This window comes from Melitaea cinxia, chromosome 13 (assembly GCF_905220565.1).
Source record: "Melitaea cinxia chromosome 13, ilMelCinx1.1, whole genome shotgun sequence".
NCBI classification, from domain to species: Eukaryota; Metazoa; Arthropoda; class Insecta; order Lepidoptera; family Nymphalidae; genus Melitaea; species Melitaea cinxia.
The window spans coordinates 4,695,390-4,720,960 of record NC_059406.1 but is presented as its reverse complement, the minus strand read 5'-3'; the positions used below and the strand labels follow the sequence as shown (position 1 = coordinate 4,720,960).

The 25,571-nt window shown below is 35.8% G+C and overlaps 1 protein-coding gene across 1 annotated transcript; it reads left to right on the top strand.

Moving 5' to 3' along the window:
- The first annotated feature begins 6,703 nt into the window (after positions 1-6,703).
- LOC123659180 (46 kDa FK506-binding nuclear protein) lies at positions 6,704-25,497 on the top strand. The gene is made up of 8 exons (XM_045594433.1): positions 6,704-6,940; positions 7,215-7,442; positions 7,803-7,975; positions 10,138-10,298; positions 10,697-10,913; positions 11,097-11,264; positions 17,227-17,399; positions 24,620-25,497. The coding sequence occupies exons 1-8, from the start codon at positions 6,931-6,933 to the stop codon at positions 24,699-24,701; spliced, it is 1,212 nt and encodes a 403-aa protein (XP_045450389.1). The 5' UTR covers positions 6,704-6,930; the 3' UTR covers positions 24,702-25,497.
- Positions 25,498-25,571: the final 74 nt, after the last annotated feature.

Genomic DNA, 25,571 nt, shown 5'->3' with positions numbered 1-25,571 from the left:
TAAAATACAATTATTGCTTTTTAACATAGAGCAACACGGAGGGGAGTAGCCATGCACAGACGTTCCCCTCTGTCAAGGTATAAGTCCAAATGGTCCTACGGGTACAATAAAACTAGTTGCAGCCGCACTGATCACTAGACTAAATCTAGTTGCGCGATTGAATCAACGTCCTTCAAAAAAATGCCGAATTGTTCTGTTATTTACTGCAAAAAGAGATCTGCCACGTCAAATTTACTAAAAGATGGCGTTACCTTTCATATGGAAGTATTTTTTTTAATCACATCATTTATGTACACTTCTTTTAAACCCTTTTTTAAACTTAAAAAATACAAATTTTATCAGTCGTGTTGTTTCGGATTTGTGTACCTACACAGACCGCTCGTCCTCTACATTATGCGGATCGGTCGAGCGACTGATCTGAGTTCATTTCCGAGAAGTTGCTGTCGCCGAGTGATAGTGTTGTTACCAGTTTGTTTGTAGATAGTTTATCGATAAAACGGCAAAGGCAAGGTTGGAGACACACATATTTGAGATTCAGATTTATTTATAATATAATATTGCGAGCTTAATTTTAATATACATATTTTTATAATAAAATTGCATTAAATTAAATATAATACAATACTTACGAGTATTAACAAATTTTACTTGAATTGCTTAGTGTGAACTTCGACCATAATGTTTTATATAAACGCCCGATATCCGGTTTGGTTTACACGGGACATAATTAGCGATACAAACCGGAAACTAAAATTGCATCGAAACTGGAAACGTACCAAATCGGATGATACATATCAGGCTTTTTCTGATTTAAGAGCCGAATTAAAGATACGTATTTTATTGGCATATGACTCGTACTTAACTAATATAGAGAGAAATATTAAAAGCAACCTGCACCAGTTTTGGCGTCACATCTCAAGCCTGCGATCCAAAGGTGGTTTTGAGCCATCTGTTGAATACAGTGGCAGCACTGTGAGTGGAAACAAAGGTGCTGAAGCATTTGCTCACTTCTTCTCCAGTGTATTTTTGACTGAACTGCCTAAACTTGATGCGGCAAATATAATGAATCAGAATGAATTGTTCTCGAGTAGGTACATTGGCATAAATTAAGTTACACCTGAGGATGTGAAATCGGGAGTCGGGGCTCTAAAATCAAGTACGTCCGTGGGTCCTGATAGTGTTCCTCCTCGGTTCTTAAAACAGGGTGAGGATTTTCTGATTGAACCTCTATGCCATATTTCAATGTCGCATTAAGAACTGGGCATTAACCCTCTCGGTGAAAACTGACTAGAGTGGCACCGATTCCAAAGAGTTCCAATAAAGCTAGTGTCGAAAAATATCGCCCGATAACTATACGTTAATCTTTGCGAAACTTTTCAAGCATATTCTTCACGCTAAGATTTACAAGCAGGTGGAACCGTTTTTATATAATGAACAGCATGGATTTAGAAGGAGACGATCGGTCAATACTAATCTGTTAACCATTGTTGACTATATCACTTGATTATGGAGGTCAAGTGGATGTCTTATATTTTGACTTTAAAAAATGTAGTGTGTGTATTTTTTTTATAGATTTAATATATTTTTATACATAATTAAAAAAAATATTAGCATTCTGCACTCCCTCTCTATATCTTTTAATTAATCTCGTTCCCTATTATTTGACGGGACTTCCACTGGCAGATGTAGTAAGGAGTAATTTAAGCTACTTTTATTGTAGAAATTTATTTATTTTATAACTCTGTGAACTGAACAATAATTTTTTTGTAAGATATTATAAATAATAAAATACATAATACCTCCTCTAAGCGAGTGATACCTTCGTTGAACGTCCGCGTCGGGATTAATACGTCATCCATATAAATGATGGTGTAATTGACTCTAGAAAGTATTTTATTCATCGCTCGTTGAAAAATCGAGGGCGCATTAGTATATCCGAAAGCCATACGCTTAAATTGGTATTGCCCATCGGGTGTGAGAAACGATGTCTTATCTTGCGAGTTTACATCAACTGCGATCTCGGTACGAGAAGCGAGATCTAAACTTATAAATAAAGAATTACTGGCTAATCAATCTAGCTGATCATCTATTAGGGGCATTGGGTAGTGATCCTTTCGAGTTTTATTATTGAGGCGCGATAATCAATGCAGAGTCTACTTTCACTAGTCTTTTTCTCTACTAAGAGCACCGGACTGGCGTAGGATGAGTTAGACTCGCATACAATATCCGCATCAACCCTCTCTTAAACCATACTCCGAACCTGTTCGCGTTCTGGAAACGATAGTCTATATGGCCTATAGACTACTGGTTGACTATCATTCAGTTCGATTTCCATCTTAACTATGGTAGTAAGTCCTAAATCATTCAAATTATCCGAAAAACATGTTTCGTATTTCTTAAGTAACTCTTTTAATCGTTTAGCTTCAGCATCACTTAACTGTTTACCACAGTGAAATGAACTAGCAATATCGGCACTATCGAAATTTAATAGATTAACATTTAAGTAATTTTTAGTACAAACGACGCGAGTGATCAGTGCATATTGTTTTAACGTAATTGGTCTTTTGGTAAAATTCTGTAACAGCAACGAACCCCTTCCGTTAACCAATTCGTACCCGCCAGGAAGCAAATAGAACTCGGGACTGTGGTATACCACGTTAAAAAACCCTTACGATTACTGCACCCGAATAATTATCACTAAAGAAAACTGGTAACGAAAACATTCCTATTGATGGAACCGTGACGTCATTTAATAATCGTAAATGTAGCTTGGTTGAATTGTCACGTGAAAATATTAAAGAATTAGTAGTTTTTGTTATAATGATCCCAGTATTTTCAGTAGAGCTGTCCCTTATTAAGATTGGATACTTGATAACATTATCATCAACAACTAGCTGACCCGGCGAACTTCGTATCGCCTAACACAAACTTTATCGTATGGTATTAAAGTTTAAATTGACTTTTAAGTATTATCACAAATCTTTTGTATGGGAGTATAGAAAAGTGTTGTTTTTAGACTTTTTCAGGAAATTAAAAAAAATTTTTTTTTGAATTTTTCTCTCCGTAAGAACCATCCTCGTACTTCAAGGAATATTCTAAAAAAAGAATTAGCGAAATCGGTCCAACCGTTCTCGAGTTTTGCGCTTAGCAACACATTCAGTGACTCATTTTTATATTATAGATGTAAATCACGACGTCTTCTATAACATGTTGTATATCAATGCTTACATTTGTAACGCCTAATGGTTACACAATATTATTATCTATCCCCCTTATACATGGTAGGTTCTTATTTGACCAAGTAATACCCCTTTTAATAGCCTCAATGTATTTGAGCAACGTACATTGACTACTGTCTACTGCGGTGTGGCTACGGTACCAAAGAATATAGCCACCCCCTCTCTTCCCGTGGGTGTCGTAACAGGCGACTAAGGGATAACACAGTTCCACTACCATCTTGGAACTTATGAAGCCGACCGATGGCGAGATAACCATCCAACTGGTGGCTTTATAATACATAGACCGAAGACGGGCAGCAGCGTCTTCGGTACGACAAAGCCAGCTGCTGCGGTCACCAAACCGCCTGTCCAGCGTGGTGACTATGGACAACACACATGAGTTCATGCCATTTTTGGCGCGAACTTTTGGAGGCCTATGTCCAGCAGCGGAATGCGATAGGCTGGAATGATGATGATGATGATGACATAGACTACCTAGATCAATATAATCTTGAATTGTATCCCCGTTGATTTTATGATTCAATACATATTATTTAGAAACACTACAGTCATTTGTCTCGATACGCATAACATCCTTGTCCTTGTACTGTATCATTTTTATTTACAGATCCAGTCGGTAATCTGGGGCAGTTTATAGTTAAGTGTCCCAGCCTATTACAAACGTTACCTCTTTCTCTACCAAAGTACTCAGAAAAGTTTGTGTGTTACTACTGAGAAGATAAGAATTACTTACATGAATGGGAGGAGTTTTACAGTCATCTCTTACTACCAACCTTGTCTCACTACCACGCTTGTCGCACGTACTGCTGCCACGCCTCCTGCTGCTGCGCGGTCTGCTACAGCGTCTTCTGCTGCTCTGCGCACTGCTGCTGCGTCTTCTGTGGTCATGCGGTCACCTTCCACTAGTGGTCTCCCGAAAATAACGTATATGTCTTCTGCTGCTAACACTCCTTCTTTTACGACTACGACTTCGCCGAAGAGAATCTTCATTTTCAACACCAGGTCTTGAAGGACTAACTGTCCACTATCGCCGACGCTTCCGTACGCTTGACACAGTTTGACTTCGGTTTCGGCGCCGCTTTTGCCGTTTTTTCTTTAGTGTCGGTGTTCTTCGTCAAGGGTGACTTCTTATTTCATCTTCATCGCTGCTCGAGACGTTCATATTCCAAACGAAATTAATGAATACGTATTTCCAATTGAGGGTACAAAAAATAGGTCAAGGTCATTCCAAGGTTTGTTCGTACGCGGAAAAAAGGAACGAGAAGATCCAGTCAATTTGGATCATATCTAGTCTTGTGGCGAAGGACGCGACTGTAAAAACGCGACGATGTTTCCATATCAAAGAGTCCTCTAAAACACTTCTCGTTATACAGTCGGTAAAAAAGGGAGCTCTTGCTTAAATTTTCGAACAGAACTCATCATGGAGACTAACCTGAACTTTTAAAGCAGAGGTACGATGTTCCGATGTGAAGTATGGTCCCACTCTGCTCAGGATTCTTAGCTTATGCCTATATTATCTTAGCCATGGGCGTTCCCATTATTTTTTAAGTCGGGACAGAAAGAAATAAATATAAATATAAAACTCGATTTGGCGTTGAAAAATACATACAACCCTAAATTTTACCCTTCTACCACCAACCCCTATTTTTAAATAGCTTTTAGCGGCAAGACAACCTTTGCCGAGTCAGCTAGTATTCAATAAAACATTCTTAAAACTCGGCGGTACAATACAAGCTAGGGGACTCATTAACGAGAAACGCGCAAATGGTATTATATCTACTATCTACGAGGGGTTACATTGGACGAAACTACATCTGCCTCATTTCGAGGTCTACTCCAAGAAGGTCACATACATATAAATTGTAATCGGTTCGGTATATTAATCGCCCACAGTAAAAGGCGTCACTCATAGCAATGAATATAGCTGTTTTAAAACATCTCGTAACGTCACAGAAACAGTATAAATAAACAGTGTGGGTGAGAGCACTGACCCATGAGAAACTTCAGCGCTTAAGGGTAGGGTTTCAGATCACACTCCTTCGACAGCAACATTGATGCTACACTTTCAATGGTGGTTGCCCAGCGAGAGCTCAACAGTCAAGTCTGTGCTAGCCAGTATCATTTTATATCAACTTACGGTCACGCCATTTTTGGCGTGAACTTGCGGAGGCCTATGTCAAGTAGTGGACTGCGAAACGCTGCTGTGATGATGATGAGTACCATTTTATTGCTAAGCATAGGCTTTTTTCTCTACATTATTTACTTTTACTCTGTATCAGTAATCTTAAAGTGCTCTGATATTGACAGTGGGAAAATCGAAATATAGTACTAATATAATTCATACAGAATGTACAAATATCAGCGTAAATCAAACACACACGGCCGCTAACTTACCTGCACTACTACATCAGAATGGTTGTTTTATTAAAATATAGGTAAATAACAAATATAAATCTTATCAGTAATATTATGTTTCCATATTCATCACGATATAATAAAATAAAACATGCAAATATTCGTAACATCACTAATGTATGTATGTAAGTATGTAATGTATGTTTGTTAGTGAAATCTGAAGTTACAGTGTTCTTGTAAATTGATTGCAATGTTTAAATAAATAAGTATTGTTGATCTTTTAAGTTTTAGCCGGTGTCTGGAAAGAATTGGATTGGCTTATTAGCGAGACAACCATTTTAAAACTTGCACGCACGTCTGTACTTAGTTATCTCTGTTCTAAAGTTTTTTTTTTTCAATTTTAATGAAAAATTTATATTTCAAACAATATAGAAAATGAAATGGAATAATAAACTATTTAGGACTGCGAGCAATTCACTGTATTAATAGTTAAATGAAATATCTCTCTTGTTCAATTAAAGACTACATGTGATATAAAATTGAAAAGAAACGGGTTGTTATCCTCATACTATTAAACTTGATTCGTTCAATTTGAAATTACGAAGATAATACTTCTATTGCACATACAACGATATTAATTACTTTGCACTGGTCTAGTTATTAATATTAGTATTAGGTATTTTATATTATTAATATACGATTTAGCACTTTAATTTTATTTACACGAACTACATATAAAATTACTCTAAACGGATAACAAATCGCCAAAGAATTTATTACATAATTACTTTTAAAAAATAAATATAAGTTAATAAAAAATAAATATATTTTTGTTACAGGTGAATCTGAAGACCCATGATGGTGGACAAGTTATTTCTATCTATTCTAAAAGAAATAAAACAAACTTTTTTTTAACTTTTACTATTACCATGTAATGTTATTACACAATGTATATAAAAGCTTGTCGCGAGATTTAACGATAAGTTTTTTTTTAGTTAAAATGAAATAAAATATTGTGTATTAAAAAAAAAAATACTTTAAAATTATAATTTTTTTAATTTTTATATTATTTGTCTATGGAACATTAATAGCTCGAATTTTCAAAGACCGTATTAGTGGCGCTGTACTGTCTTTATACTCTTTGGTCTTTAATTTTTATGGTGTGGATTTGTGGAACTTGGAAGGAATCCGCCGCTTCTAAGTGTAATTTTACCGCCTGTAGTGATAATCCGTTAAAGTAGTCTAATTTTAGCGAGATTTTATCTTGTGTTAAGCATTTGTATTAGGCAGTTATTGTATATTATCTTCATTTCCGTACATTTAATAAATTTCCAACATGTTTTGGGGTAAGTTACCGGTAACCGTATAAAACCACGTGTTTGTGAGTTTAAACAGTTTTTACTCAAAAATCCTTTTAAGAGTATTAAGTAACACACGTTTAATTAGATAAATCATACCTTGAGCAAGATTATTTGTTAAAAAATGTAATTTCGCTTTTGTTTCAACTCGTAACGTGTGGGACTTTATGCCGTCAACACATGTTGAATATATTTTGTGAAATATGAAATGTAACGGATGCTTATCTTAATTGACGTTATAAAGAAGTCTCGTTTTCTTTAGGATTAATAATGGAACCGAACAAGCGGTACTCCCAAGTTGTGGAGAAACCATTCCATATCTCGCAGGCGGCTATGGACATCTCAACCGGTGACAATGATCCTTGCCAAGTCATGATTGTGGTGGATGGCAAGAACTTCCTCGTGTGCACATTGCAGAAGAACAAAACCATTCAAGTGCCCCTTGATTTGTATTTCAAGGCTGGAGATTCGGTTTCTTTTTTGACCAATGGTAACTAATTAATATATTATATCTTCAGCAAATCGCATAAGCTAAATAAATGTAAATTTTATTTTGCTTTTTGATTTATTTTGCAGTCTAAAATTTTAGTTATTTTAGAATCACTCGGAAATTTTTCTTTTTTATGTATAGTGTTGAAGAAGAGTATTTAGTCATGTCATGTTACTTGTGTAGAATAAAACAATTTGATAAATACTTCTTACATGTATGCTTTTAATAATTACATATTAAGCAAACGTTAGAAGTGATCAAATTTTATGCTGGTGCTACCAGTGTTAATTTGTTTATTGTGTCAAACGTACTGAAGTCTTTTATGTAATAATATTATTTTTACTCTTAATATTACTGTAGGCAAATGCAATGTCCATTTAACGGGATACTTGGACCCTGAATTTGAGGATGAGCCTTCAGACGAGGAGGAGGCAGAAGAAGAAGAAGAGGAGGAAGTACCAGCTCTGGTCCCTGCTAAGAATAAGAGGAAACTAGAGAACAGCAATGAGGGCAGTGCTAACAAGAAGGCTAAGGTATACAAATAGCATTATTAGCCTGTTATGGATAAAAATGTAATTAATATAATGAAATTACATTTATTTCTGACTTCCACACAGCTTTAAAACACTTAAAAAAATGCAGAGGAATTAAATTTAGGCATTACATTTAAAATTAATGTGCAAAAAAAAAACACCTGATAAAATAAAGTGTCTACATGGCACTATACTGGCACAATAAAGTTGAGACACAGCAGAAAGTCATGTATTATGTTTGAGACCGCACTATACTAATCTGTTATTGTTTGTTACATAGATATAGAATGTTTCGCTACGTAAATGTTCGCTATGTTTCGTTTGCGCAGCGAAACATTCTATATCTATGGTTTGTTAGCAGTCCTTCTCTTGTTAAGCATCAGGTAGGGTGTTAATGTGCAGTGCTTTAGTATGTTTTGAGATATGTGCATGTTTGTTTCTTTATGGTTTTTTGTCAACACCAAACAGTGAGAATATTAGCCAATAGCAAAAGCAATAAAAGCAGACTAGATTTAGTCCTGAATTCTTTAGGTGTAGGTTGGAGTTTATTAATATAATAAGTACACATCAATGGTTGCATTCATGTTGTTAGTTTTACACTATAGGGTAAGAAATTTATAATAATAATAATAATAATAATAATAAATACTCTTTATTGTACAACACAAAGAAACAATAAAAAAAAAGTGATACATATAAAGAAAGATGTATAAAGGAGGTCTTAGCTAAGAGCGAGTTCTTCCAGACAATTCCTTTATTAATTAAAAGCTTTATAAAAAGATTTTGTGCTCAAGTCAACAGTGTCTAATATTTACTATAGCAACACCCATGTTCTACCAACTTCTATTGTGGAAACAAATAAAATTGTCATATTTCAACAATTATCCTTATGAAGATATAACTGTTCAAATTTTATTTGTAACCTTTGTAACTTTTGCTGTATTATGATGGTTCACTCAACCAACTCCTTTTTAACCAAAAAGGAGGTTCTCATTTTGACTGTATTTTTTTATACATGTTACTTTGGAACTTTTGACTGGGTGGACAGATTTCGATATATTTTTTTTAATCGAAAGGTGTTGCATATTATGTGGTCCCATTTCAATTTAATTGAAATATAAAAAGTTCTTTTGGAATTATATCTAATAAAGCAGTGATGAAACGGATATCGGTTTGGCCGGATACCGGATACCGGATATTCGGCCGACCATGTGGCCGAATAGTCGAATATGCGGCCGCCGGATATCCGGCGAAAATTAGCTGTTTGGTGTATCACACACACACACACACACACTTGCTCTTTCTCGTGGGGGTCGTAAAAGGCGACCGAGGGATAAACCTGGCTCAAAATCATCAGGGTCCTGGAAAAGCAAAACTTCATTTGAAACCCGAAATGGGGTCTCCGTCAAGCATTCATGGCATAGCTCTAAAATGTGAAAGACCCCTGCAGCCGAACTGGCTCCACACGTATCGAGTCGTCGTTCCTGTAGGCCTAGCCAGTTAGGTCGAGAGGGTGACGCAGAGCTTAGGCAACTCTGTGTTTTCCTGAAGAGTGTCCTAGGCGACACAGTGTCTGTCTGACACTATCTAAATCGTCTACAATAGACGGACTAAGGCCAATAATGATGATACTGAATTACTATCCGGTATCCGGCCGGCTACTGAATTACTATCCGGTATCGGGCCGGATAGTGAAAACAAGACCGGATAGGCCGGATACCGGATAGTTACCGGATATCCGTTTCATCTCTATAATAAAGCATATTTACTTGACAATTTTTTCATGTCCATTCCATAGGTTCCATTACTTGATGATGTAATTGAAGTCGATTTTTTTTAGTTTGCGAGAAAACAATATTTAAATATATGAACTATAAAAGAGTCCTGAGTATCCTACTTTTATGACAATTTTTTTTATAAAATTAAGTTGTCAAACAAGTGTCTACCTTAGCTTAGACAGCTGCAACACTAGAAGCATTGCAAGCACATTGTTGTCCATATTGACAATACCCCCAGGAGCTCTGGTCAACTAACTCACTTATTCTGTAAAGTCGAGGTACTTCCCCAGTCGGGTTGCTACAGATTCTGAGCTGGATATTTTCTGTCTTTTACCTCAGTTGAGTAATTTTAATTTTACTAATAAATTATTTCTTGACAAACAGCAAGAGAAAAAGGGCAAGAAGGCTGCTGCTGCCGAAGACAGTTCTGACTCAGAGGATGAAGGAGACGATCCATTACAGAAGTTCCTAGAGGGTGAGGACATTGATACTGATGAAAATGATGAATCTTTCAAGGCCAATACATCCGCTGAAGCAACAGACAGGTAGAAAAATTCTTATATTTGTTTGAATTTTATTTTTAAAAGATTAGTGTGTATAATCTGTCATGTTATGTTTCTTCGTATTTTTTTTATGTTATCAATAATTTCTTCATGTATTTCTATTCAAAAGTACCAAATGGTACACATTCATGCTGTAACATCCCACTGTTGGGCATAGGCTTCTTTCCCCATGTAGGAGAAAGATTGGAGTTTAATCCACCACACTGCTCCATTGTGGATTGGCAAATATGTTCCCTACTATGAGTCAAATTGTTATATACTCCACTTAGGCAATTCCTGTAAGTAATGTCCATAACTATACATATCATATCAATAACTTCCCTGGTAAATTGTAATGTATTAGTCGGTAGTATTAATTATTATTTTTTGTATAAAAATAGTGATGAAGAAGATGATGATGAAGAAGAAGAGGAGGATAACGATGACGATGAAGAAGAAGAGGAAGATTCTTCGGAAAAGGCAGAAACAACTCTTGAAAGCAGCCAGGACGGCAGCAATGTAGATGTCTCCAAATTGTCGAGGTCTCAGAAACGTCGCCTTAAGAAAAAACTTCAAAAAGAGAAACAGCCACAAGTGAATGGAGTTGACAAACCCAAGGTGTGAAAAATATATACTAATAACTTTCACTTGTTTTCACTTTAACTTGTTTTCCTGTTTTTTATTGATCTCAATATTTTAGGTAGGCTTAATTAAAATAACTTTTGATAAAGATTTTAATGATAAAAAAGTATAAAAAAAGTAAAAGCAATTTGACATATGTATTTATTTCATATTCTGTAGAAAGAGAAACAAGCGGAGCAGCAAAAGGTTGACAAGAAAAAACCTGAAGCTAAAAAAGATGCTCAAGATGGTGAAAAGAGAGAAAAGAAGACACTCTCAGGTGGAGTGTTTATTGAAGACATAAAAGTAGGCACCGGACCAGTCGCTAAACCTGGCAAAGTCGTCCTGGTATGATTATAAGTTTCTTTATATCAGTTTTTTTTATACAACTATGTTCGCAAACAAGCAAACGGCCCACCTTATAGTAAGCAATTACTTTAGCTTATACATACGAGAAGAGGTCAAAATGTTCGCGGAATGACGGAGAAGGATTATGAAATGAAACAACAAAAACAACTTTTTCCTTTTCAATGTAATCTCCCTTAACCCTAATGCATTTATTAGATCTGTCAAATAACTTAAAACAACGTAATACCGTCGAAAAAAAATGATTTGTCTTGGGCGTCAAAATAGGCCGGAATTGCCGACTTCACTTCATCATCGTCGCCAATTTTTTTTTTTCCACGCAGTCATTTTTTGAAACAAATAATAGTCGCTTGGGGCCAGGTCTAGTCTGTAGGGTGGGTGGTGGTGCAGTTGTTCGAAACCGAACCGGTGAATGACAGCCGTCGCAACCTGGCTTGTGTGCACGGACGCATTGTCGTGCAAAAGGAGCACGCCTTTTGTAAGCTTTTTTCGCCTTTTTTCTTTAATAGCTTTTTTTAATTGATCTAGTAAAGAAGCGCAGTATTCTCCCGTTACGGAAACACCACGTTCCTTACAATCAAACCAAAGAATACCTTCTGTATCCCAGAAGATCGACGCCACGATCTTTGCGGCCGATTGAGACACCCTATACTTCTTAGGGTTTAGGTGTGCCTTTTTTTATGCCACTGCATCGACTCTTGCTTTGACTCAGGTTCATAATGGTGAACCCAAGTTTCATCGCCAGTTACAATTCGGGCCATAACTTCTTCCTACTGTTCAAAAACTCGCGACAACTTTCGACGCGCTCTCGTTTTTGATGCGCAGAAAGCATTCTCGGAACCCATCTTGCACAGACTTTAGTCGTACCAAGGTGTTTATGTAGGATGTTCAAAATAATTGTTTTTGATACTCCAACTAATGCTGCAAGCTGTTTTTTCTTTAGCCGGGCATCTTCCAATACAAGTTTTTCAACTTTTTCGATTATTTCTGGCGTGGTAGCTTCAATCGGCCGTCCAGGTCGGGGGTCGTCTTCAATGGAGAATCTCCTTGTTTGAAAAGGGTGTGCCATTTATAAATCACTAGCTGACCCGGTGAACTGCACATATTTTATTTCTCTAATCGCAACTGAGCAAATAAAACCCTTCCGGTAAAACCGAATTAGCTAAATTGAAAATAAAACTGGAGTACTCAATTGAAAAATTCATACTGTTGTACAAAATGCGTGATACAAAATGACTTCTTTACAAAATATATACAAAAAATTAATTGATAATATTGAAAAATTCAAATTTATAAATGAGGTAGATAACATTGATTTTGACCAATTGTTTCCATTTAAAATTTTTTTTTTTTTTTAATTTAATAAAATTGACAATTATCTCAACACTAATTTGTGTTGTTGTTGTCTCAACACTAAGTTGTGTAATTGTGTTTTTTAATTCTTGGTTAACCTGTCTTTTGCTAATACAAACAGGTTTCGGTGGAGTAGGAAGAGATGAAGATACATACATACCGGTTGTTTCATTTCGGAATTTCAACACGTGGCAATATTGGCATATTTTATCCATCGCACGTTCGAATGTGCAGAGTAATTAATGTCTGGTTCATACTCGAACGCACGGCAAAAGAATGAAGCACGTGTTAATGCGCGACTGGTTTGTTGCCTCGTTCTTTCGAGTTCTCTAAATTTGGCTATATTCTGTTGTCGCGCAGTTCTTGTCCTTAATACATTTTGTCGCAGGCGTTTATCACGCTGTTCTTGAGATTCTTGTCTACGAATTTCTGCTGTTCTAATTCATTGAGCTGCATTTCTTGCTGCAGTTTCTTCCTCTGATTCTCGAGCTCGCAGAGCACGCTGGAGTCGTGCCTATCTGCTACACGCATTGTCGAGGTTAGAGTTTTTCCGCGGCATTATTCTGAAATTTAAAATATTTATAATTGAAATAAATTAATAAATTAGATCGAAATTAATGAATGGATTAATTAACAATTATCGGATAAAAAAATCAAAATAAAAATATGGTTGACAATAATTAATTTTTATGATTGAAAAGAAAATTGTTAAAATATTAATAAGTTAAAAAGAAAAAATGCATGTTTATAAAGTTAAATCATTTATTCATAAGTGCGTTTATTTTATTTTCATTTATTTATTTATTTATTTTTATTTATTATTAAAAAATGAATTTTAGTCTGCGAAATTTACACTCATGAACAAAATAAAATGCAAGTAAAAAATACTTACATGTGCATAAAGTTATGATTTTGCACTGATTGATACTTGCAGAGGTTATATACTTGGTAAATGCACAGGAGTATTTACGTAGAGACTGATGCAGAGAGCTGTACTAAGACTTGCACTGAGATTTTACGGAGACTATTCACACTTTCCGGGAGATAGTATTAATTCACTCATTTAGAAAGGAACTGAACTGCGGTGACTCTTGGTGCCAGTATTTATACCTGAACCTTGAATTTCCCGAACGTTCTGGTTCGCATGCTTCGAGAAGAATCGATTGATCGATTGTTCGAAATAGTGGGTCTCGACTGTTCGAGAGGGAGCTTTGTTTACGCTCAGAGGTCTCAAGAACGAATGAGATACCAAAGCTTTGGACAAACCAGAGATGACGACTCGATAGAATTTGATGGCCAGATCTTGAAACTTTGATTAAAATTTGGCGCCTAGACTTTATTTAATAATTCTCTAACAAAAATAGTACAACATTTTTTTTTTTGTTATTAATGGTAATAATATTGTAATATAATACGCAGTATAATTATAAAAATACCAGTCACAAACCATTAAAATAAACGGTTATATCGTGAACATAAATAAATATTACGTGAAATAAAGTAATAGAATTTTTATTCTAAGAAATAGAACAGCGCCATCTATTGGGTTTATTTGCAACCTAGATGTCAAACAATATTGAAGAATTTTATCGATGAATCAACGTACACCGCCATCTATGAGAACTTTGTAAAAATAAACAGTAAATAAATACTTGCTTAAGAAACAATTGATTGAATTATTCGTTTACATTCACGACATAAGCGAATAATTGAGATGATAACTATCCTATCCAGTAAGTTAGACCAAAATACGGGTACATGTGAAATTTGATTAAAATTGGTTTAGTAGTTTTGGAGTTTATTGGCAACATACATCGTGACACAAGATATATATCATCATTCATCATTACAGCCTATACAGTACAGCCACTACTGGACATAGGCCTCCACAAGTTTACGCCAAAAATAACGTGAACTCATGGGTTTTGCCCATAGTCACCACGCTGGGCAGGCGGGTTGGTGACCGCAGTACTGGCTTTGTCGCACCGAAGACGCTGCTGCCCGTCTTCGGCCTGTGTATTTAAAAGCCAGCAGTTGGATGGTTATCCCACCACCGGTCGGCTTTTTAAGTTCCAAGGTGATAGCGGAACTGTGTTATCCCTTAGTCGCCTCTTACGACACCCACGGGAAGAGAGGGGTGGCTATATTCTTTAGTACCGTAGCCACACAGTACAAGATATATATATATATATATTAATAAATAAATATATATATATTAATAAATAAATATATATACCGGGTGATTTTGAAAGCGTTTTGGAAACGAAAAATTTGAATTATTTATCAATAACAGAAGCTATATATAACGTTAATTTAATAATATATGTAATTTTTTTTTCATCAAAGTCGATATTCATATCGTTTACAGACAAAAAGTGAGAACCAGTAGTAGCGGCTACACGGTAGGTACATTCTAAAAATAGAAATACTATACGTTTTAATATCGAGTCACAAAATCGTATTAGCCAATAAAAAACAAAGCTACCGAATTGCGCCGGAGTCGACCAATGACGGCATTGCATTGAACATGCGAGTGGGCGGGGCTCACTTTTAATCGTCGGCGTCACGCGTCCTTGACTTTCAGTTTCAGTCGGTCAGTAATACCATAGCGGTACATGCGTAAACAAGGTCAAGGACATTTAAATTATTATTCGCCGAAGTTTGAAGATGTTCTTGAGTACTTCGAGCGCGATCCCCGGCGGAGGACAAAGATGGCAGCAAGAGAACTCGATGTTAGCCAAAACTTCGTATGGAAGATATTACGTACACAAGGATTACACCCGTATCATTTTCGTAAGGCTCACGTAATAAACAACACACCGGCAAGAATCGCCTTTTGCCAGTGGTTGTTAAATAATACAAACGACAACATACTCTGGACGGACGAGTCACTGTTTACTCGAGTGGGACTATACAATGTGCACAATAAGCATTACTGGGCTCTAATTAACCCCCACTTGATACGAGAAAACTATTACCAGGTTCGTTTCAGTGTGAACGTGTAGGCCGGTATTATTAACGACCAATTAATAGGGCCTATTTTTATTGAAGGTCATCTAACCGGCAACTCGTACTTAGAGATGTTAAGGAGAGTAATATCTGAGTTAGTAGACGATGTGCCGTTAGCTTACTCGAGAGGTATGTACTACCAAGACGAAGCCGACGGCTGTCCCCCTCATTACGCGAGTGTAGTGCGTGCGTACCTGGACAATGAGTTTAGTGATCGGTGCATAGGTCGAGGAGGGCCTGTGTCTTGGCCACCTGGAAGTCCGGACTTAACGCCCCTGGATTTTTTCTTGTGGTCGGAAATAAAAAGTTATACACGTCAATATGAAAGCTGTGATGATTTACGCATTGCGATAGTGGACGCTTTTGATAAAGTGAAAAGTGATAAAGACACATTAAGAAAATTAAAAGAATTGTATTAAACGTGTAAGTTTGTGTATTAACGCAGCGGACTCCATTTTGAGCAGTTGCTTCGATACAGAGAAGTGTAAATAAACTGGTAATACGTATGTAAGTTAATTATTCTGTAGATAGCTCCGATTTTTTAAATACGCCAGAAATTTATACCTACAGTCCGTTTATAAATTGATTTGTTGTGAAAAGAACAATCGTGGTTAATAATCGAAAAGAAGTTTAAATAAAATAGGTATTTCTGACGGTCCTAAGCCCGTGTAAAGTATGAAGGACAAACGAGTCTATCTACGTAAGTACTCGCTAGCTCGCGCCTATAGGTATACTTTTATCAACCGAAACGCGCACGGACGTGTTTCATTCATATAAAATAATGAATGAATGATCAGTGCCTTACTACTTTCCAAGTCGATCGAGTAAAAATGAATATTAAAATTGAAACTTTTTTTTAGTCAACATTACAATTGATTTATCAATTTTTATAGGTACTATAGATGATTCCAAAGTAAAATATTTCGTTTCCAAAACGGTTATAAAATCACCGTGTATATATTAATAAATAAATAAATATATATATTAATAAATAAATAAATATATATATATACATATATATATATATATATATAAATATATAAAGAATGATGGTTTTCCCAGGAGCGAAATCCCCATAAACAGTTGACATCTCTTGAAAAATGCTTTGAGGTGTCTTTCTTTCTTTGGTGAGAAACTTAATGACGGCATGATATTCAATTTTCTCCATAGTGGCTAGTTTCTTCCCGATTGACTTGTTTACTCGTAGATAACTCAAGAACTAATGGCCAGATTAGGCTAAAACTTGATATATATATATACTAATAATGATTCACTCAATTAGCGCCTACCTGGATGAGTAAGCTCAACCTCGCCAACCCCGCCATTCCGCGAACTTTTTGACCCCCCCTGGTACGTATTGTGTTGCCGACTCTACCCCCTAATTTCCCCCAGGAGCTCTGGTCACATTACTCGCCAAAGAGATAACACTTCTGGTGAGCAATATTATTTAGCTGGGATCTTCTGTAAGATTAAGGTACATCCCAAGTTGGACTGCTCCAGATTTTGAGCTCGATATTTCATAACTCAATGAAAGTTGTTGTTTAAAGATTGCTTAAAATTAATTTAATTATTAAATTGACAGGTGTATTATGAAGGTCGTCTGAAGCAGAACAACAAGATGTTTGACAGCTGCCAGAAGGGACCTGGTTTCAAGTTCAAGTTGGGTGCCAAGGAAGTTATCACTGGATGGGACATCGGTGTTGCTGGTATGAAGGTCGGAGGAAAGAGAAAGATTGTATGCCCACCTGCGATGGGGTAAGTAACGAAATTGGTAATTTCTAGGCAGTTATAATTGAAGTGATATATTTATTAAATATAATATTTTATATAGGCTATCCTTTTTATATTCACTGTTGTTTTTACAATAATGCTAATTAAAATTTACTTGTGCTAATGAACAAAATATAGATTTTCTATAATTTATATCAACCAAGTTTCTTCTTCTTCTTGTATAATGGCTTCCGTGAGGATTTGCCAATGTCAGAGTGAGTCTATGATTTTATGTTTAGGGTAAATGCTCTGCTAAGAATATTGGTGTCATGAGAGTACAAGTGTTAAATATTTATACGGTATTAAAGTGGCAGATTTTCACTGTTGAATTACCTAAAACAAACACAAACACAAATTGTTAATTTATTAGATAGACATCACATTACAATTTAATGTTGTTAGTTGATATATACGAACATAAAATATCAATAAAAGGGGTATGTACATACGATAAAATAGATTTGAAATTACAAGGACGGGGAATAGATGGAGGAAGTAGGTCATAGAGAGAAGAATAATTCTTTGGGCAACAGAAAAAGATATGCTCTGGGGTACCTTCGTCGATCCCACATTCACAAAGGGAGTTGTCCCTGATCCTGATCTTTGCAAGAAATACAGGAGTACATGAGTGTCCAAGTCTAAGGCGACATATTCTTGAACAGACAAATTTGCAAGCTTGACGGTATTGGAAAAACCAAGGTGTAGGAGGGATGGAGTCTTGAATTTCAGCATAATATCTGCCACAGGATCTGCTTGACTGAGACCAAAGGTTATTCCATTTAGTCATCATGTGGGACTTTGCAAATGGGATGAGATCCTGGCAATGTACTCTAAATTGACTAAGGATACCAGATATTGTAGCTTCTTTAGCAAAAGCATCTGCACTTTCATTACCTACAATCCCACTATGTCCAGGAATCCATGCAAGCACAACCCGAATGTTCTGTGAGTGGCATTTAAAAAGTAACTGTCTTATTTTCAGGATGTAAGAAAATTTGTTTTTTGACCGAAATGGGTTTGACACAATAGCTTGAAGAACACTTCTGGAGTCTGACAGTATAATAGACTTATCTAAATGATGTGATTCTATAAAAGAAAGTGCTTCTAAAATAGCTATTGACTCCCCTGTAAAAACTGAAGACATGGCAGGTAATTTAAAGTTTAAAATCACATTTACTTTAGGGATCCAGACGGATACACCAACGCAGCTATGAACAGAAAATTTTGATGCATCCGTAAAAATAAGTATCCAGTCCTTAAACTGTTCGTTTATTATTTGATTAAATTGAATGTTAGCAATAGGTGAGCCTTTTTCAATAGAAAAGTTAAGGATGATGTCAGGTGGGAATATAAGAGATTCAAAAGGAGTATCAAAAAGGGGATTAAGTCGGCATTGATAGATAGGGCAAGGGAGACTAGTCAGTTTTTGGTAACTAATTAAGAGGCATGGGGGATCTTTGTGCAACCAATAATTAGAGGAAGAGAAGAGTCGGGAAAGAGTATGGAGTTTACTAATAAGTGGGTGATAGTGAGATTGAAAGACTTTAAAAAGGAATCTATCAGATAGGTATTGTCTACGAAGATGAAGAGGAGGGTCAACACATTCAACTTGGAGAGCATTAACTGGGGAGGATCGCATGGCGCCTATAATGATTCGTAGTGATTTGGACTGGATCTTGTCTAATGACTTTAAAGATAATTTATTACAGGGTTCTAAGAGAAAAGATCCATAGTCTAAATGACTACGGACGAGGGAATTATAAAGTAGCTGCTGGGAATAAGGATGGGAGCCCCACCATACTCCTGAAAGGGACCGTAACATATTAATGTTCTTTTCACATTTCTGGTTTATGTGATTAATGTGATGTATACCGGTCATCTTTGAGTCCAGATAAACACCCAAGAATCTTACACTATCTTTAACCGGGAAAACTTGTTGGTTACTAGTTATATTAATGTCAGGAACAAGTCTGGAACGAGAGAAAACCACTACAGTACTTTTTTCAATAGATATAGACAACCCATGATTACCTAACCAATCATTCAAATAGGCAATGGCAGAGTTAAGTCGAGTAGTGCATTCATTTATGTCTTTGGAGGAAATATATAGTGATAGGTCATCTGCATATTGAAGGACATTGCAAAAACAATTAACTGAGAGGTCTAAGTCGTAAGTATATATACTATAAAGGAGAGGACTCAAAACAGAGCCTTGAGGGAGTCCTTTCCACACCATTCTTGGAGGGAAAGAAGAATGTCTTGTAGATATAATAATAGAGCGAGAAGAAAAATAGTTATAGATAAAATTTGTCATCCTCACAGGGATACTCAGATTTAGCATTTTCTGCCTGAGCACCGGAAGAAGAACATTATCATATGCAGATACCACATCAAGAAATACTCCCACAACTGTTTCTTTTTTAGAAAATGCAATGCGTAAGTCTGTCATGAAGATCCCAAGGCTGTCCATAGTACTAAAGCCTTTTCGAAAACCGAATTGAGTTTTGGAAAGGACTCCTCCACTTTCCATAATCCATTCCAATCGGTTTTTAATAAGATGTTCAAGGATCTTAGCGATAGTGGACGATAATGCTATTGGTCTGTAGCCATATGGGTCTGTACTAAGTTTTCCCGGTTTCAAGATAGGCAAAACTATTTGTCTTCGCCATTCATTTGGAGGAACTTCCGATTGATATATATAATTTAAAATATCTAGGCAAAGCTTTTGAGTAGCTGGACCACTCTTGACAATAAAAGAGTAAGGAATCCCATTCTCACCAGGAGAGGAGTCTGTTAAGGACTGCAAAACCAGTTGAAATTCCTCCATAGAATAGGGGGCATCGAATTGATTTGATGGGATATGATTTGAGGTTATATACGTTGTACACTCTTCCAATGAAGGGACTGATAGAGGTGCCAACTTTTGCGAGAAGGCATTGATCCAAGTAGATGTATCATTGGACTGATGGTTATCACTAGCAGAAAGTGTTCCTCTATATCTCCTAATGTTTTTCCAAACAATAGAAGGGTGAGAGGCAGGGGATAAACTTTCGCAAAAGTGGTACCAGCCACTCTTTTTCTTTTTAGAGAGCAGTCTATTCACTTCAGCTGCCACTCTTTTATAATTTAAATAATTATCAAGACTCATAGAAGAGTATTGTCGCTCTGCATCTTTGCGACGCTTACATGCATTTGAGCAATCTGCATCCCACCAAGGAGGGGATGTCCTTTTAAAAGTGCCAGACCCTTTTAAAGGAATTACCTTTTCAGCACTTTGCAAGAGTGCATTTTTAAAATAATTATATACTAGGTGGACGTTATTTGATTGGACAGGAGGGATATGACTGACTTCATTATCCGTAACTACTGCAAACTGTGACCAATCTGCTTTGGCCACATTAAATTTCAATCTAGGGGGAATAGGGATAACAGTAGGTCTAGAAGAGAATGATAGTGATATAACAATTGGAAAATGATCGCTGCCAAAAGAATGAGGGAGAATGGTCCACGAGGATAGGGAAGAAAGGGATGCAGAGCAGAATGATAAGTCTACAGCACTATTTGGGTTTTGTAGAGGGGAGACTCTGCGAGTGGGGGACCCATCATTTAACATAACAAGGTTATAATCATCTAAGATATCTAAAAAATATGGGGACAAATAATCACAATAATAGGAACCCCAAGATGTGTGATGAATGTTAAAATCACCTAACACAACAATAGGGGGAGAAATAGAGGAGAGGATAGATGAGAATTCACACAGGACATTAATATTAGGTTCAGGTATATACACAGAGAAGAAAGTAATGTTTAAAATGCGGACAGCCACAATATTGATTAAGTCACTGTGTGGGGGAATGGAAACGGAAGAATATATACAGTTCCTGAAGACCAGTATGGCCACTCCAGCTTTGCCATCAGACCTGTCGTCCCGGAGGCATGTATAGCCCGGGACCCTAAAATGAGAACCAGGTCTTAGCCACGTCTCCTGAACGGCAAGAATTAATGGATTGTGCTTTTTAATTAAATATAATAATTCATGGATTTTGTTTTTAACGCTACGACAGTTCCACTGTAGGATGATGTGCTCCATTGTTGGGAATGAGGTTTGCAAGCTGAGTTAAGTTTTTGTGAATATTGTTCGGTAGCTCGGAATCACTGAACCGGGAAAGCAAGTTGATCAGGAGAGAAGTAAGAAGTTCAATAACGTTATCGTTAGGAGAGAGAGAATCATTTGGGACTGCACATCCATTTGGAGATTCAGAAACAGGTGTCTCTACAATCTCCCTATGAGCATGACTGTCATAGCCGGGTGTGATAGGGGGAGGAGGGCGTCGAGGAGTAAATACTGTTTTTTTATAGGAGATTGTCGTTGGAGGAGTATTCTTTCTATTTATAGAGGAAGCCGGAGAAGAGGAAGAGATTCTTGTAGAGTCAGCAAATGAATGTCTTACATGAGGGAATCTGGCAGAAGCTTCGAGGTAAGATATGCTTTCTTGAGACATGATCAATTTAATGGACTTCTGCCTAGAGTATTCTGGGCAAGAAGTATCATTTGCTGAGTGTGGACCAGAGCAGTAAAGACATGTAGGAGATGATACATTACATGTTTCCCCTTCATGCATCTGGGAGCATTTATAGCATCTGGGTTTGGACCTACATTGTGCTTTAATATGTCCAAATCTACAGCACTTGTTACACTGTATTGTTGGTAATAGATAAGTCTCAACTGGTAGAGAGGAGAAGAAACAATAAACACGAGGTGGGAGCTTTTGAGAATTAAAAGTAAGGACAACTGACTGGGTGGGGATCCAGGTAGGGGAACCATCATTAACAGCTTTCCGGCTCAATCTCCTAGCTTTCATAACCTTACCGTATCCAAGGGGAACCTCTAAATTAGATACAAATTCCTCCATAGACCAATCTACTGGGACATCTCGAACAATTCCCATGCGAGATACACTATAAGATGGAATTATTGCGGTAAATCCAGCAGCTTCAAGGGCGGGATGGTCTAGGAATTGATTAGCATGTTCGGCTGATCTAAATTCAATATTCAAATTCAAATTCAAATTCAAAATATTTTATTCAGCATAAAATTATTACAATTTCTTACTGAACGTCATGAGTCTACTACCAGTTCGGAAAGAAGAAGCCTCTGACCTGAGAAGAACTGGCGGAAGAAACTCAGCGGGACTAATATCATATTTTTTTTTTTTACAGTAATGTTTTTTTTTTTTTTTTTCCCAAAGCAAATCGAATTGAACAATAATTTTATAAGTTGAAATAGCCTGGAAGCGATCACATCATTCCCAAGGCGTACTGTCTTCTAGAAAATCATTAATCGAATAATATCCTTTACTACACAATCGTTTTTTCACAATTTTTTTAAATTTAGCAATAGAAGCTTTTTGAACGTTTTCTGGGAGCCTGTTGTATAAGCGTATACATTGTCCATAAAAGGAATTACTGACTCGGCGTAAGCGAGTTACAGGCACTGCAAGTTTATGTTTGTTCCTAGTATTAATGCTATGCATGTCGCAATTCCTGGGAAATTCGTGTATATTTTTATGAACATACATAACATTTTCGTACACATATTGAGAAGCAACAGTCAATATTTTTATTTCTTTAAACTTATCTCTTAATGATACTCTAGGGCCTAAACTATAAATTGCACGAATAGCTCTTTTCTGCAGGACAAAAATAGTATTGACAGTAGCTGCATTTCCCCATAATAAGATTCCATATGACATAATGCTATGGAAATAACTAAAATATACTACGCGAGCTGTATCTACGTCAGTAATAAGTCTAATTTTTTTAACCGCGAACGCTGCAGAGCTGAGCCTATTCGCTATCCCCTCAATATGAAGATCCCACCGCAATTTCGAATCTATAGTGATGCCTAGGAATTTAGTGGACTCCACCGGTTTTAACATCTCTCCTCCCAATTCTACACCATTATCAACAAGTTTAACATTAGGTGTCGTGAATTTTATTAATTTTGTTTTTTTTTTATTTAATAATAAATTATTTGAATCAAACCAGTAGACAACCTTTGAGAGAGCATCGTTTACATCGTCGTATATAAGTAAATTACGTTTCACCTTAAAAATAAGTGAAGTGTCATCAGCGAACAATACTATCTCATGCTTGTCCTGTACAAAAAATGGCAAATCATTTATGTAAATAAGGAAGAGAAATGGGCCAAGGATAGAGCCCTGTGGAACCCCCATATCCAGAGGAGCCCCAGGAGATCTCTTACCATTTATATCAACCCTCTGTATTCTATAGAAATTCGGTTCCTACCGATTCTCTTGATACCATCCATTACAATGTTTTTGATGTTGTTTTTGAATAAGAAATGTCCAAATTGAATAGGGCGAAGAACCGTACCGCTATTGGATTCAGACTCAGGTTTGGTGACATGAACAACAAATGGAGCAGCATCATCCGAAGAGTATAACCTCTTGTCGTTTTGAAATTCGGGGCTGGTGTATGTTAATTGAATTGAAGGAATCGACGAAGATGGGTTAACAACTAACCTTTTAGTCTGGTCAGAGTCAGAAGTATCGTTTAAAGGTCTTTTTCTGTTGGTTTTGTTACCCCCACCGGGGTCCGGCGGGTCGGTATCCATTTTTTTAATACAAAAAACAAAAAAAAACTACTTACAACGTACACTTAACAGTAAACAACACAAACAAATATATAAATAATTCAATTCAAGTGGGAATTGCCAAAAAACAAGAAACAAAATCGCTAAACACTCGAAAACGCTTGTAACTGACACTTACCAGCACAGAGCAATCTCAACCAAGTTTAAAGAAATAGTAAAAATTTTAAATAATAGTATTACCCTCTTGATGGCTTTTGCTATAAAATGTAACAAACATAATGTCTCACATTGTAAATAATCAATAATACTATTAACATCAAAGTAGAAAAAATCGTCTGTGTGTTTGATGTAACAATTAGTTCTTATTTATATCCCTATCTCACCCAAGTTTTTTGGTTAAGAATAATATTTACAGTATTTACTCTGTCTATGAGACCACAGATTGCATTATATAATTTATTTTACTTTTAATAGTGTAAATTTCTTACTGTAGAAGTATTATTTTAAACATTATTTCTAGTAAAATCTTTTTCTTCTAATATTTGCTCAGATGCTAGTTATTTTATTAAATAAAATTATTTTGCAGCTATGGTGCTAAAGGCTCCCCACCAGTTATTCCACCGAACTCAACCTTAGTGTTTGAAGTAGAATTGAAGAACATCAAATAAGCAACAATAAAACATCAAGAGTGCAGTGTATGGACATATTTGTTTCCGTTGAATTGATTGTTATAAATTGAATGCCATTGAGAGAATGCTTTCAGCATGCCTACTTTTATATTAATATGGAGCATCATCAAAGATAAAGTTTATTTTTTTTAATTGACATTTCAAAAGTATCCAAGTTAAATTCTTTTTGTTGGTGCTCTATATTAGTTTTTAACATGTAAGTTGATAATTTTAGACAGTAAGAATAAACAGGATATATAGATTTTAAGAACTTAAATATCATCAACTTAAAAGTTATCATGATTTCTGGGTGGACAACAGTTTTAGCCGCACTTTTTAAACTAAATATTCCTTAAATTATAAATTAACATCCTATCAATGTATGCTAAGTATTGAGGGAAGTTTCTTTTCTATTTTTCTAAATATGTAAGTAAATCTCATTATTTTTTTAAACTGCTATCAGTTGACATTTTACTTGTTTGATATTCTATTTTATTCAACTTTACAAATTAAAGATAGTTTGTAAGAAATTTAATAAATAAATTCTTGTTTAACTTTGAATGTAGTTCGTTTTCAAGCATTTTGTTGAGTTATTGGTTAAAAAAAAAACTGTGCTAATGTTATTTAAAGAAAATATTCAGTTTCCTGATTAAATTTATCTGTCCTTCAATGTAATAAAATTTTAGCTTTGAATTACATGACTACTGTAGAATTTTGACTCAGTATAAAATGAAAATATTTGTAATTTAAATCTATGAAAAGCTTTGATGTAAAATATAGCAAGTATTTCAATTAATAATCTTTTATTTAAAAATATATAAATTTTATTATATTTTACTTACATAAAAATCAAAAACGAACTTTTAGAGC

What these genes read in the sequence shown, in the direction of transcription:
- LOC123659180 (XM_045594433.1), top strand. An exon ending in GTGCTAACAAGAAGGCTAAG is followed by an intron (nt 7,976 to 10,137) that starts GTATACAAATAG and finishes CTTGACAAACAG; the next exon opens with CAAGAGAAAAAGGGCAAGAA. An exon ending in ATGGAGTTGACAAACCCAAG is followed by an intron (nt 10,914 to 11,096) that starts GTGTGAAAAATA and finishes CATATTCTGTAG; the next exon opens with AAAGAGAAACAAGCGGAGCA.